The sequence below is a fragment of the Trematomus bernacchii genome, unplaced genomic scaffold (genome assembly GCF_902827165.1).
Source record: "Trematomus bernacchii unplaced genomic scaffold, fTreBer1.1, whole genome shotgun sequence".
Classification (NCBI taxonomy): Eukaryota; Metazoa; Chordata; class Actinopteri; order Perciformes; family Nototheniidae; genus Trematomus; species Trematomus bernacchii.
The window spans coordinates 945,734-962,138 of NW_022987542.1; the positions used below are offsets into that span (position 1 = coordinate 945,734).

Sequence of the window (16,405 nt, forward strand, 5' to 3'; positions counted from 1 at the left end):
TTTCGATTATCCCAGAGAGGCCGTTAGTCTTGATCCTGTAAGGGGAAGCCTTTTTTGGTCAGAGTTTATGTTTCTCAAAGATCCTCATTAGTGAGTCAGGATGCAGGTCCCTCCCCTCAGAGACTTCATCACCTCTTCAGGGACCGGTTTCCCCTCAGCTGTTTGCTCTTATATTTCCATCATTTCCTTCTAAAGCATGCATAATGTCTTGACTGCAAAGCATTCTGGGACATGTCCAGATGCTTCAAATGATCAGGTTTCTGTTAGAAAAACTTAGAGTGGCTTAATGGGAGCTTAAAGATAACAAAGTCTGGAAGACATCAAATAAATCTGGTCGACTGTTGGCTGTTTATTGAGCTTCAAAACTATTAACAGGCACACTTGTTTTGTCAAACAACGTTTTTTTTCCTTAGATCTGTTGCATATAAAGGAGACTATTTACAGTACCAGAGAAACACATACTGATATACACCTGAACATCAGCAGGAGAGGACTCTTTAAAGTAGAGACACTACATACTGATATACACCTGAACACAGCAGGAGAGGACTCTTTAAAGTAGAGACACTACATACTGATATACACCTGAACATCAGCAGGAGAGGACTCTTTAAAGTAGAGACACTACATACTGATATACACCTGAACACCAGCAGGAGAGAACTCTTTAAAGTAGAGACACTACATACTGATATACACCTGAACAGCCAGGCAGGAGGGACTCTTTAAAGTAGAGAAACTACATACTGATATACACCTGAACACCAGCAGGAGAGGACTCTTTAAAGTAGAGACACTACATACTGAATATACACCTGAACATCAGCAGGAGAGGACTCTTTAAAGTTGAGACACTACATACTGATTATACACCTAACATAGCAGGAGAGGACTCTTAAAAGTAGAAGACCTACATACTAATCCTACCCTGAACATCAGCAGGAGAGGACTCTTTAAGTTGAGACACTACATACTGATATACACCTGAACATCAGCAGGAGAGGACTCTTTAAAGTAGAGACACTACATACTGATATACACCTGAACATCAGCAGGAGAGGACTCTTTAAAGTAGAGCACTACATACTGATATACACCTGAACATCAGCAGAGAGGACTCTTTAAAGTAGAGACACTACATACTGATATACACCTGAACATCAGCAGGAGAGGACTCTTTAAAGTAGAGACACTACATACTGATATACACCTGAACATCAGCAGGAGAGGACTCTTTAAGTAGAGACACTACATACTGATATACACCTGAACATCAGCAGAAGAGGACTCTTTAAAGTAGAGACACTACATACTGATATACACCTGACATCAGCAGGAGAGGACTCTTTAAAGTAGAGACACTACATACTGATATACACCTGAACACCAGCCGGATGAGGACTCTTTAAAGTAGAGGACACTACATACTGATATACACATGAACATCAGCAGGAGAGGACTCTTTAAAGTAGAGACAATACATAGTAATATACACCTGAACATCAGCAGGAGAGGACTCTTTAAAGTAGAGACACTACATACTGATATACACCTGAACATCAGCAGGAGAGAACTCTTTAATGTAGAGACACTACATACTGATATACACCTGAACATCAGCAGGAGAGGACTCTTTAAAGTAGAGACCTACATACTATATACACCTGAACATCAGCAGGAGAGGACTCTTTAAAGTAGAGACACTACATACTGATATACACCTGAACACAGCAGGAGAGGACTCTTTAAAGTAGAGACCTACATACTGATATACACCTGAACACCACAGGAGAGGACTCTTTAAAGTAGAGACACTACATACTGATATACACCTGAACATCAGCAGAGAGGACTCTTTAAAGTAGAGAACTACATACTGATATACACCTGAACACCAGCAGGAGAGGACTCTTTAAAGTAGAGACACTACATACTGATATACACCTGAACATCAGCAGGAGAGGACTCTTTAAAGTAGAGAAACTACATACTGATATACACCTGAACACCAGCAGGAGAGGACTCTTTAAAGTAGAGACACTACATACTGATATACACCTGAACATCAGCAGGAGAGGACTCTTTAAAGTAGAGACAATACATACTGATATACACCTGAACATCAGCAGGAGAGGACTCTTTAAAGTAGAGACACTACATACTGATATACACCTGAACATCAGCAGGAGAGGACTCTTTAAAGTAGAGACTCTCCATACTGATATACACCTGAACATCAGCAGGAGAGGACTCTTTAAAGTAGAGAAACTACATACTGATATACACCTGAACACCAGCAGGAGAGGACTCTTTAAAGTAGAGACACTACATACTGATATACACCTGACCATCAGCAGGAGAGGACTCTTTAAAGCAGAGACACTACATACTGATATACACCTGAACATCAGCAGGAGAGGACTCTTTAAAGTAGAGACACTACATACTGATATACACCTGAACATCAGCAGGAGAGGACTCTTTAAAGTAGAGACACTACATACTGATATACACCTGAACATCAGCAGGAGAGGACTCTTTAAAGTAGAGAAACTACATACTGATATACACCTGAACACCAGCAGGAGAGGACTCTTTAAAGTAGAGACACTACATACTGATATACACCTGAACATCAGCAGGAGAGGACTCTTTAAAGTAGAGACACTACATACTGATATACAACCTGAACATCAGCAGGAGAGGACTCTTTAAAGCAGAGACACTACATACTGATATACACCTGAACATCAGCAGGAGAGGACTCTTTAAAGTAGAGACACTACATACTGATATACACCTGAACATCAGCAGGAGAGGACTCTTTAAAGCAGAGACACTACATACTGATATAAACCTGAAAATCAGCAGGAGAGGACTCTTTAAAGTAGAGACACTACATACTGATATACACCTGAACATCAGCAGGAGAGGACTCTTTAAAGTAGAGACACTACATACTAATCTACACCTGAACATCAGCAGGAGAGGACTCTTTAAAGTACAGACACTACATACTGATATACACCTGAACATCAGCAGGAGAGGACTCTTTAAAGTAGAGACACTACATACTGATATACACCTGAACATCAGCAGGAGAGGACTCTTTAAAATAGAGACACCACATACTCATTCAATGTCGAGGGAGCCCTTGCAATGCTCACTTCTGGGTCTTGACTACAAAAAAAACATCATCACTGCGCCTCTCTATTTCCAAGGTCTTTTAGAAGTAACATTTACGTGATCGCTTATTTAAAAAACCCAACCTGTGTTTAAAGACCCACCTGTCGTCAGAGCAGCGATGCCAGAGAAATACGCTGCTATGATAACGCCGAGGAAAATTCTCGTTCTTCCCTTCATGTTGGGACGCTTCGTGGGTGCCTCTCTTCCTACAACAAAAACATAACAGAGGTATTTCAGAACTTTGGAAAAAATATGTTTTTTTACTTATAACACATTTCACATGAACTCCTCAAATGTAAAAATAACACTTTGTAAGTTCCAGGAAATACACAAAAAACAAACCTTTATACGAGAGATTGCATTGAGTAGAACTTAATGGTCTATACAACAGTGAGACAGAGGAATGTGTTCAAGTGGATTTGAATCTCTCAGCACGTTGCTCTGGACCAGCTTACTAAAACAGAATATACCAAATATTGTAGAACATTCTTTGAAACTTTATTTAAAAATGGGAAAGTGTTAATATATCAGATACAATTACAAACAAAGTTAATACGTTTCAAACATAGATATTCGTACCATGTTGACTTCAAGGGTTTTCCGTGTCAGTTTCGTGCGGTCAACTTTTGCCTCCATTGTCTTAAAGGTTGTGGCATTTTGGAACATTTAAAGAACAGTAACTGGTGCATCAAGCTGCTGTTTTTAATGTGAAATCAGACCAGATTGAAATGCACACAATATTTATCAACGTCTTCTAACATGAGAGAATAAAGATACTGTTGTTCCCAAGGGAAGCTAGTCTACAGTTCTGCATGATCTTCAATGACCCTTAACACAACACAAGAGTTGGTGTAGCATTAAGTTATTGTTTAACACATATTTTGTTCTTCAAAATCACATTTTCGGTCCTCGAACGCAAATTTAGGGGCATTTTGAGATTTGTTGAGGCATTTTTTCCCCGTTGCACTAGTTAATTTCTAACATGAAAACATATTAGCACTACAAAGAATCAACATTTGGTTGCAAGAAAAGTAAGATAACGAGTGCACAATATAATTAATTTGATAAATTACAAACATTTAGAGAAAAACTATTTACAAAAGTGTAATTTTGTGAGTTTTACTTTTGGGTTTCATGTCAGCACAACCGTTAATCCCAATAGAGTGGAAATTGATTAGTCTGGTGAGACTTAAATACACAAACAATCACAACTTTAACAGTATTTAGAGTTGATATGGACGATTTTGCAGGGATCTAACATGGGCGTCAATGGGCGAGTTTTTGTCACTCAAGGGCACTTTTGGGCCAGATTTGTAAGTAATTTTGATATAATGAAGGCATCGAGAGAACGCTGACTAACGTTGCTACTGAAATCATCTAAAATCACGTGAAAAGAGTGAATATTCTGGGATTTAGAGCAGGTTTAAGATCTTTTTTCCAGTAGATTTTAAAGCCCTCTACACTCTAAGTGATGATGTCATCACTCTGAACATTCCGTCACATACACAGCCATTATAGAATCTGAAACACTCTGAAAAATTCACAAAACTTAAACTGGGATTTTAGGAAAACTGTTCCATCTGTCAAAAGAACCTTTAAGTCCAATAAAGTTGAGAGTCTGGAGAGCAGTTTAAACTTTGGATCTTTTTTCTACATTAAAGTATGACGAAGCAGTATCACCTCAAAGTTGGATGATTTTTAGCTCTGTTCACGTCGATTTCCCATTCGTTCCTATGGGGGCAATGTTTGCAGCTTTTTGCGATTTGGGTGAGTCTCTTAGAAAATACGATAAGTAGCACGTCTAACTTTAAAGTGGAAGATAAGGAATAAGATGAAGAAGTATGCAGGATCATAATATGTGTGCTGCCGTGCCATGCAGTCACACACAATGCTCAACATCCTTCAATGATCCCTTCCCTTACAGTAATGACACCTGAAGATAAGATAAGAAGTATTTTATTGATCGCAAATTAGGAAATGCTTGCATCGCAGCAGCATCAAAAAACAAGGCATTGCACATAAGTAGAAATTAAAAGAGTAGAAATAAACAATTCTAAAATGTAAACATCTCAAAATATAAATAAAACAGCAAGTTGAAAGACATCCTTAATCAGGGTAAAGCAGATCTAAAAGGTGAGTCAGAAGAGTTACATTTAACTCAACAAACTGACAAAAGTTACTTACAGACGTGCCGCTCCTCCTGCTCCCTCTGAACACAAGCAGATGTCCTCCGTCTTTTAGGGGCTGCAGGAGGGAGAGGAGGAGGAGGAGGAGGAGGAGGAAGAGGAAGATGAAGAAGAGGAGGAAGCATCCTGTGAAAGATGAACTTTGTCTCCCTCGGGACACGAGGACATTTCCAAGGAAAGCAGTTTCTGGGTTTTATCTGTTTTATTTTTCTCTAATAATAATGAATGCAGGTCTAACCCGTGTGGTGTTCATGTTGTTACTCTGCAGTGTTCGTGGGTCAGGTGACCCGCTGCCTTTTTGGGCTTCAATTCAACACAATCAAACTATTTCATGTTAAAATACTCAACGGATGTTTACTTCATCCCAATTACAAAAGCAATATAAACAGCATATGGTTCATATTTGCCCTTTTACATTTGTTAGATCACATTCATGAATTAAAGTGCTACTTGTTGTTTTGCCCGCTGACCGGCTGGTCCTGTGGCTCGTCTTTTCTTTGTAACTAGCTGATGCTCAATCTCATCCTCTTCTTCAAAGTCTCTGTCAGACTCAGACTTCTCAGAAATGTGATCCTCACATTCTGAAGCCTCTTCCTCTTCCTCTACATCATCATCAAATGGTTCTCTCTCTTCCAAAATCATCTTTTGGCCATCTTGATCAGCTGTGATGAGAACTCAAACTTGTGTCTCGCCCCAAATTTGCAGCTGGGATAGAGTGGGGATTTCTTTAGATCCCGCAAGACATGATGCACACACACACACACACACAACACACACACACACACACACACACACACACACACACACACACACACAACACACACACACACACACACACACACACACACACACACACACACACACACACACAGTTCAAACTCACGTAGTTGGCTGCATGTAGCTGTATATCGTTAATCTCGCTCTCCTACCTTCTCCCCCACATAGCCTCTTCTCCCATCGGCACCCTGCCACATAGAGAACAGCTCATCAGCACATTGAAATCTTTATTTTTCTAAAGATGAATTTGACTGATAACATTTTTTTATATTTTCAGATGTTCTAAAACAATTAACTCTTTAAAAACACACACACACACACACACACACACACACACACACACACACACACACACACACACACACACACACACACACAGCCCAGACAGGTGCACAGGACTTACAATTTCCACAAACCCAAACCACCTGTATGTAATATAAATGTGTTGGGGGGGGGGGTACAGTGGGTGGTCATCGGAAATGTGTTCTGATATATGTTCTTCACAGAAAATGAGCCAAGGCCATTGAGTGTGAGTTTGGAAAAAAATCATTATTTTTCTTTAGCTAAATCAGGGGCGGGGAACCTCCGGCCCGCGAGACCATTTGGTACGGCCCTCGAGGTAATTTATAAACACACGGTGGCGATCTGTTCATCTGTCATACTGATCATACAGTCAATAACTTTGTTGTTATTAGCATCTGGTTAGCTAGCTATGCTAACGAATATAAGAAGCGTTTTCTCCAACCAGTGAGGTAAAGGCACATCTTTATATGATCATTATAGTTATACAAAAATAAGAGAATAAAGTAAACAGGTATAAAATACTATATGACAGTAAAACAAAGTTGTTATTAATAAACAAGAATACAGTTTGAAAGGAGAGTGATTTGTGAAATATCCTTCCAGTTCTGTTTCATATGGGTGTTGAGAGATGTTTCCATAGATCTCTTCATGTTGCTCTCAAAGTGCACCAGATTGATGCTTTTAACTTCAACATTTAAAAAAAAATCTTCCCGGGGGAGCATGCCCCCCGGACCCCCCTAGAGGAGGATAGGTCCCCCCCCTACTTAAATCATGCCCACATGGATAGGAAACTAAATACATTTGCACACATCTTGTGTCCATATCTTTCTCCACACCGTGCACGTGCATGCATGCGCGAGTCATACAAGGGTTGAATTGTATTGCGTGTTTCCAGGCAACAAACAAGCAACGTCAGCACAGAGCAACACAACCACACTGGTCTCAGGAGATCAATAACTTTAAGAAAGTACATTTCACATTTGTTGTCTTAATTCAAACCATCAGTCTCTCTCCCATGAATGTTCTGCTCCAGGGATTCTTTTCAAATGGTATCACTCCCATAGGTCAACCAAGTACACATGAGAAAGGGATCTGAACGCCAAGAATGGTGTTTGTTTGTTATATCAGCCCCTTTCTGTGCTGTTCCCTCTCCATTAGTGAGGTCTATGTGCATGTACATGGTCTGCAGAGGGAATCCCTGTGTTCCCTACATACCGCAGTTTGTCCCACATACCATCTTGCCTGAGTAAAAGTACAAAAGTATTAGCCTATAAAAATACTTTACTATATTATTATTGTGTGTGTGTGTGTGTGTGTGTGTGTGTGTGTGTGTGTGTGTGTGTGTTATGTCAAGTCTTGGACCTTCTCAATATAACTATACTTTAATTACAGTTTCCAGATATTGGAAGAGGCCCATGAGTCTCTTTGCTAATTATCAATGGTCTTTGCAATTAACAGCAGATGTACCCATGTTAAGTAAATTGGCAAAGGTCAGAGGAACTCCAAGAGAGGTCTTCCTCAGATATAATACAGTCTTGTTAGTTAGTGGTTCATATCCAGCATGCATTAGCTAAGAAACGATAAGGATGTTGGTGTGTGACATCTGGAACTTACATGTTGCTCTGATGTTGGTGCGTCCAAGTTTAGGAGACCTGACAATGTGTGTGTGTTAAACATGATTAGGGAACATGTTCGTGTGTCATTTAGGAAACCTATAAGTGTCCTGTGTTTCTGAATATTCGCGGGAGCATTTCTGCGATTGGTTGCTGTTGAAGCAAGGTAATGTTTCCCCATTGTTGTTTGGTGGTGCGCAACTAAATAATAATGATTCATCTCAACTATTTCTGTGTTTGTGTTTCATTGATTCCTCTCTGTTTCATTCTTTCCTGTTGTGTGAGTGCTGGATCGCCACAACATTTTGGAGGTCCTACCGAGATTGCCGATGCTGGAGGTTGCTGTGTTCCTTCTCTGGGGGTCTCAACTCCCTTGGCCAGGCAGCCCTGAGACGGCTGGGGTAAAATCTCAAGGAATTGAGAAACCAGACTTGAGACTTCCACAGAAGAATACCAACTCACAGTAAGCAAAACGTATTTGGAATGAAATGACTTTTGAAGTTGTATTGGTTAAAAAGAAAAAGCAGAGGAGTGGATTTGAGATATTTGCACGGTTATGGTTGAGATCTGTTGATTGTTTGTTCTGTTTGATGGTTGTTTGTTTTGTTTTATGTTGATAAATGTTGATACTGGAGAGATCACTGTATTCTGCTCGTAGTCTGCCTGAGAAGCTTAAGGTTGACTGAGGGGATATGATCTTTGCTAGCCGTAAGGACATGTTATGCTGGAGGAATCACTGTATTTGCTCGTAGTCTTGAATTCTGCCTGAGAAGATCCTGATGATTTGTCTTAAGGTTCAGAGATGTATTGGCTGAGGAATACACATTTGCTTTGCGAGCCAAGTGCACAAAAACAGGGTGGAGGGTCATGCCTGTTCCGGTCCCGTTCGGTAATTAGAGATTAATAAGCCCGATCTGAGTCGAGGGGGTTCAAAATATAAAAAGCTCTGCTCGCGACTCTGTGAATTCACTAAATACAAAAGTGGAGGAAACCAATGTTTTGTCAGGCCGTAATGAGTTAGAGACTCAGTAATAAAGCGCTAAATGTTTTGGTATACCATAGTTTGTTGTTTTTAATTTCTTATTGGTCAAAGAAGCTGCAGTTTGAAATATGTCCCCCCTTCTCCTGAAAAGGCTGAGAGCTCCAGCCGGGGTGTGGTCTGTCTTTGTCTGTGAAAGTATCTTCCCCCTTCTCCCCCATTCTAGTAAAAGAGGAGATGCTCTAATTGTTGGCTGTGAGAGCAGCAGCCCGGAGTGTGTCTGCTTGTTCTTTTCTCTGATGCCTGAAAGAAGGCTGCATTGTGTTTCTCTGTTTAAAACAAGGAGTGAAAGATCAACGAGTGATCTGAAGTTGGAGTGAATACATTGAAAATTAATAGATCAATGTGTGATTTGAAGTAGTAGATATATTGAAATAAATAAGAAACAATGATTTGTTGCTATTTAAACATAGTCTTTGGGAACTGATTGTTACCATTGCATTGCATTGTGAATTTCATGGTATTTGTCATTTGACTAAGAATTGTACTTAATTATATTTCAAAGGAACTTAATTACATACAGTAACGTTAAGGGAAAGTAAAAAGAGGTTTACTGAGTATATGAAGTACATTAAGGTTAAGGTTTTATTCAAATTAAATATAATAGTGGATTTGTCCACCTAGTATAAGACATAGAAAGAGGAGAATTGTTAAACATGAAATAACAAACACACTGTAAGAAATATATATTGTAATATTATTCAGGAGGTTGTATTTATCATACAATAATGACTCTCATTTGATGGTTGTTTAAAGTAGATAGGAAACTGAAAACGCAAACGATTCACCACAATTGTATATTTTAAGTTTATGAAGGAAAGAGTAGTAAGTAATAAGCAGGAAGTTTTTATAAATTTGTCAGTCAGAAGGAAGCTGTTAATGTTTAAGCATGACAGAGGTGCTGTACGATGCTTGCTCAAGCCCTCTCAATGTTGGATAACAAAGAGGTCAAGTGTGATTGATGAGAGCAGCTTGTGGACAGGAACAGCTGCAGGGCGCAGTGAGGAAAGAGAGAGACAGGAGAATTAAGATGTTTTGAAGAGTCTAGAGAGAGTAAATGTTATATAAAGTTAACTACTATTCTGGAAAATGTTCCTATGGTTTACTGTTTTATGAGTAACATAAAATAAAATATAAATATATATATATTACTAGATATAAGAACAACATGCTTATCTAGGTTAACAGAAAATTGCTATTAACCAGTTTCAGCTGCAACTATCCTATCTTTGTTCTATCAGAGAACATACGTTGAATTTACAATTAATGTTAAGAAAGTTCACAATTGATATCATTAAAGACCGTTTTGGATTACTGGATTGTTCTTTAGGCCCAGAGATATTTATTCTTGGAATATATGGCGTGTCTGTCATAAACATTCATGCTTAGATGGAATAAAGTGTTGAGATGTTGAGATGCTTTTTTGTTTTTATTGAAACAATTGAGTGATAAGGAAAGAAAACTGTTCCGTGATGATTTCTTTAGGTTTTAGCTTTAGTAATGAAGATTACATTTTGTGAGGAAACTTTTCCACCAATAATTCCTTTAAGTGTTCCAAAAATATATTCATTAACTGTAATCAGATTACTTGGGTTTTCAAATATAGCGCGGATTGAATACAGTTACTTGATGTTTTGTATTCTGTTAACCTAACCATGCTTGTAACACAACTTAGATAAACAATTTGAAAATGAACAGAATAAGCAAGTAGATAAAAGATGAGTCTATAGTGGTTAAGGAGGGTTTCCTTGTTTTGCTCATTGACTTAGAACTGAAGTAAAGGAGAATAGTGTTTTATGAGAACTGTCATTCCTCATGTTTTTAAAGATAAATCAATCAGTTTATGGACTTTGATGTTGAAATGGATCATGGTGGAGAAGGAAGACCTTTTTGGTTTCAAATTTAAGAAGATTTTAAAGATGATGTTTATGTTCTTTTCCTGACTAGGATTTAAAAGCAGGACCTCAACTAGACTAAAGAGATTTTACAATGTAGTTTTACTACTTTTGATGAAGTAAAGAATCTGGGTAAACTACCACCATTAGTTTGTTTTAACATTCACATGTTTCAGCATTCCTGACCATATGGACACTCAGCCATTTTGTAACCGCCGTTGGGGGAGAGATTTAAATTGAGTGTTTCTCTAGTAGCTGATTGGCTGTGATTACCAGCAGCACTGATAGTTATGGGGCCACCCTTTGGGTTGTACTCTGAATCAGTGTGTTGGTGAAATGTTGCTCACTACAGAAACAGAAGAAGTGTGCAAAGAACGCATCTCTGAGGAGGTTTGACATTTTGCTTGTGATGGACATGAACCCTTGTTGTCAAGGCAACAGTGGTGTGAAGAGGAACTGCCAGTTTTTGGGGATTTCTAACTGTCCAGAGGACAACGTGTGTCTGCTGATTGTAACACATTGATCCAAGAGTTTCCTTGAGCCCACTGACCAGGGCCGGTTCTAGCTTTTTGGGGACCCTGCCACTGACTACAGCTGCAGAGGACAACGAATCACTGACTGTTCTCATTATGACAAGATCTTGAGACAGGCTTGTCTCAGACTGGTCAGACTCTGAAGAAATGATGCAATGATTTACAGCATAACTGTGCAAGAGTTTTCCAGAGGGTGGTGTAGAACATTATGCTTAGTGTTTAAGAAAGGCTGCTTGTTTAACGATGGTCTAGAATACTGAAAAGATTAATACTATTAATATCCTTTATTTTAGCATACAAGACATCTGATTATTTTATCACACAGAATAATCTTGAAATATAAACTAGCTATGGGTAAAACGTGTGGTTGTTATACCATTGTTATAATGAACTGAAAGTAAATAGGGAAATAGTGTCTGGTTAAAGATGAACGGATTTGATATCCTAGAAAGGGTTAGTTATATTGTGAATAACTTTACAAAGTATTTACTAATGTATTTTGAAGTACAAATAATAAAAAAAAACACAAGTCCAGTTTTGTTTTTTAGAATTAAATTGTCTATTACAAAAAAACTGTTCACCTTAGGTCTAGCTTTAGACTTTGATAGTAAAGGAGTATTTAGGCTTATTTTTTAAATATCTGACATTTTTTTAAATATGTTGGCTATTCACTAGATAGAGATTTATTGAGGACATTTCTGAAGATTGAATATTTGTTCCATTTCTAATATTCCTATTTAAAACGTAATTTTAGAGTAACGAAGGCTGATGCTGAACTTGGAAAAATGTGTTAGTGGTTTGCATGTCGTAAACAAAGAGGCTTTGTTGGTTCAATCACCAGTTAAATGTGATACAGTAATACTGATCTACTTCAGTACCTGGTACTGTAAAATGGTTTGGTATGATTGATTTGGCTTACACTTAGTTTAACATCCTGATGTAACATTATGAGATATGTTCACTTCTAAGGGTAAACAAATTAATAAAAAGGACTATTATTATTATTATTAATTAATTCAAATAATTAATTAAAAAGGCCGATGACTGCAGGTTCACTTAGGGATGCCTTGCAAGAACATTTGTCAGGCTTTGTGTTTCCTAGGGGCAGTACATTAATGAAGTGTATTGATGATTTGTTTGTTCTGAAGAAAATTGTGCTGCGAACACGGGAAAAACTTTGTTGCATTGTTTGACATCAACACAACAATGTCACTGATTAAAAACTCCAGCTGGTAGAATATCAAAGTGCACTACTATAGGACATGAGATCTCGAGACTGACTTTGCAAAGACTGAATGAATGTGAATTGATTTGTCAACATATCGACTAGCATCGTGAGATGACACAGAATCGATAGGTGCATACATCATCACTCTATGATAAGAACTCGCGAAGATATGAACAAGAACAGACATCAAAACATGTGGCGCTAGGTAGCTGGCTAAACACGCTGCTGCTGAAGGTTAATCCAATGTGTCTGTGTCCCTTTGAAATGATTTCTGATAATCCATAAGCAATAAACCTGCTTTTCCGTTTCCAGATGTCAGAGCGAGAGCTAGGTTCGCTCTCATGCAAAACTGCATGCGCATAGCTCTCATTTCTCAATGGTAACGTGTGTGTATGTGGAGATTCCCCTTCGATTCTATTGGCTCTAACCGTCAAAAAGAGATGTCAAAAAAAAGATTTTTTGGACGGACACTATAATTTACAGTTTTTTATTATGTTCAATCTGAATTTTCTTTAAAATAAAAAACATCTATATTGATTCTGACTTTTCTACATCCAACTCACAGGTTTATCATTACTTTGAGAAAAAAGATTATTAATTTAACCCTTTTAGAAGGGAAGATATGGTCATTTGTTCTGGGAATGGCATTTTCGAGCCTGAGACCTGAAAAACAGGCTCAGGGCTAAACAAGTTAAATCTTAAGACGCCCTCAGACGCTGTTGCTTGCAGATGTTGTGGTTTCGATGGAGAACACCCGAAGGTAATTACTGGTTATAGAGAAGAAGTAAAACATGCATGCTGTGTTTTGGTGATATTTATTCAGAGTCTGGGGCCAGCAGAGAATTAGACAGATTTCCAGTGAATTTCAGGGAACATTTCCCACAGTTCTCACTAAGAAAGTAATACTTCTGCCAAGTCTCTCTGCAGAGGGCAGGGTGGGGATCATTTCTCTGTTAGAGGGGCCCTATTATGTTTCTAAGGGTTCTGTAGTTCATTATTTTAGTATGCTATTAATATAAAATCCCCTCATTACATCAGTCCTCCTGATATTTCTATATAAGCCAACATAAAGTGGTTTAGAAAGACACAGGACGTGATATGAGGACAATCAGGACTCTCTGAAAAAGCGATATTGTATCTTAAGTTTGGGAAAAGCATGGCACGTTTATTCATATAAAACATTAATAGCATTAAAGGTGGGGTAGGTAATTTTGGAGAAACCAGCTCGAGTACGCTGGAATTTGAAAATACACAGCCGGAACAAATCTGCCACTTCCTTACAGAGCCCCTCCTCCAACACACACGAACGCGCACATGACCAATGAGGGCACGAGATAAGTCTGTGCACAGATGGAAGGCTGACAGGCAGGTAGGCCATCCAGTTATTTTAGCCGGGCCGGCTCAGATGATTGATCGTGCTTTTTACAGTACTACGGCTTCCACAGATGATATTTATTTATGGATTTTTTGTCAAAGCACTTCAGATATTCATTGCTATCGGGATGTTAAGAGCATTCCATGGAATATAACAACAAGTGTATCTCGAGCCGGTTTCTCAAACTTACCTACCCCACCTTTAAGACGCAAAGCACATTTTAAAATCAGACATTTCAACACCTTTAAAGAAAAGCTTCAAAACGATAAGACAAGTTTAAAATAGAAGAATACATTAATGTTTGTTTTACTTACAGAGCCCCTATAAGCTGCCTTTGTTCCGGTGTTCCCTCTCCAGTAGTGTGTTCTATAGGTTTTAGTGCATGTAAACGGTTTGCAAAGGCTCAAATACAGCCCTGTAGAGAGGCTATATTTCTGGGGAAATGATTTACAGTAAGAGAGAAATACGTTTTGATTCAAGTTTCAAAGGCTTGATTGTCATATTATGCAAAATAGAAACCTGTCAGGAAGTCCCTTTTTGAATTTTTTAAACGCATTAGTACAGAAACTTTACATTCATTTCTCCACTTCCGAAAGATCACAGTGTTTTTAAAGCCTAATTACAGTATCATCATTAATTTCTCTAACTATTCCTAGGAACACACTATATATTATTCTGAAATGGACCAATCTGCACAACGACTATACTTTCTGTCGCTACTTTAACTATATTTTGATGATCATACTTTTCTACTGTAACAGAGTATTCCTACACTCTGGTACTTCTACTTTTACTCAAGTACAAGATCTGAGTACTTCTACTTTTACTCAAGTACAAGAGCTGAGTACTTCTACTTTCACTCAAGTACTAGATCTGAGTACAGTACTTCTACTTTTACTCAAGTACAAGAGCTGAGTACTTCTACTTTCACTCAAGTACTAGATCTGAGTATTTCTACTTTCACTCAAGTACTAGATCTGAGTACTTCTACTTTTACTCAAGTACAAGAGCTGAGTACTTCTGCTTTTACTCAAGTACAAGAGCTGAGTACTTCTACTTTTACTCAAGTACAAGAGCTGAGTACTTCTACTTTCACTCAAGTACTAGATCTGAGTACTTCTACTTGCACTCATGTACAAGATCTGTGTACTTCTACTTTTACTCAAGAACAAGATCTGTATACAATATTCCCACACATTCCTATCTATTTACGGTATACACAATCATGAATTCAGAGGGAATTCCCCCCCCCCCCAACCCCGGCCTGAAACGCCTCCATTGGACTCCTTTGTTTACGACCAGATAATGACATCATCTGAATAAATCCTTTTCTCTGGCATCATCTCTTCATGTCGTCCCTTTGGCATTATTCAACAGTTCTATTGCATTTCTGAGGAAGTCTAAGCACGAGCCAATCAGGTAGTCCAGTCCAAAATCTGCAGCCAAACACTTCCCACTGCGTGTGTGTGTGTGTGTGTGTGTGTGTGTGTGTGTGTGTGTGTGTGTGTGTGTGTGTGTGTGTGTGTGTGTGTGTGTGTGTGTGTGTGTGTGTGTGTGTGTGTGTGTGGTTTCCATTGTTCCATGCACCATCAGAAAAGGGACGTGATTGTGCTGAAATCAGCTGTTTCTGCTTAAATTAGTGCATCTCAGCAGACCACTCCCAGTGACGGCAGACATTAATGATGGTTCAGATGTGTTTAGAGCAAAGGTCACGGACAGTGAATACAGGAGGAACTTTATTTATACGTGTTGTCGCGTATTGTTATGTGTGTGTGGGACGATGCAGGACATGTTACTGCGGTGATAAGCAGTAGATACTATTTAATGTCCATGTTACCCTTAAAAACTAAACATTTCTATTGAAACTATACGATTAAAAGGTTTAGTGGGTTAGTGTTTGCACAAACTATGCAAGTATAGGACTTCGATGGATTTTCCTGACGTCCGCAAACACGTCTGTATGTTTTTGCAATAGAGTAAAAGTCAATTGATTTCAAGACTTTGTTGATTGATTGCCATCTGATCACCTTCTCATGCTTTCTGAACACTTGATCAGAGGTGGTAGAAGTACTCAGATCTTGTACTTCAGTAAAAGTAGAAGTACTCAGGTCTTGTACTTCAGTAAAGTAGAAGTACTCAGATATTGTACTTCAGTAAAAGTAGAAGTACTCAGATCTTGTACTTCAGTAAAGTAGAAGTACTCAGATCTTGTACTTGAGTAAAAGTAGAAGTACTCAGATCTTGTACTTGAGTAAAAGTAGAAGTACTCA

At 38.5% G+C, this 16,405-nt stretch overlaps 1 protein-coding gene across 1 annotated transcript in view; it reads right to left on the reverse strand.

Annotated features, from left to right (window-relative positions):
- The window catches only part of col6a4a (collagen, type VI, alpha 4a), a 69,495-nt gene extending 64,109 nt beyond the window's left edge, over positions 1–5,386 (reverse strand). The window contains 2 exon segments of the mRNA XM_034122590.1: positions 3,288–3,392; positions 5,371–5,386. Coding sequence (XP_033978481.1) covers positions 3,288–3,363 — 76 coding nt within the window. The 5' untranslated portion in view covers positions 3,364–3,392; positions 5,371–5,386.
- Positions 5,387–16,405: the final 11,019 nt, after the last annotated feature.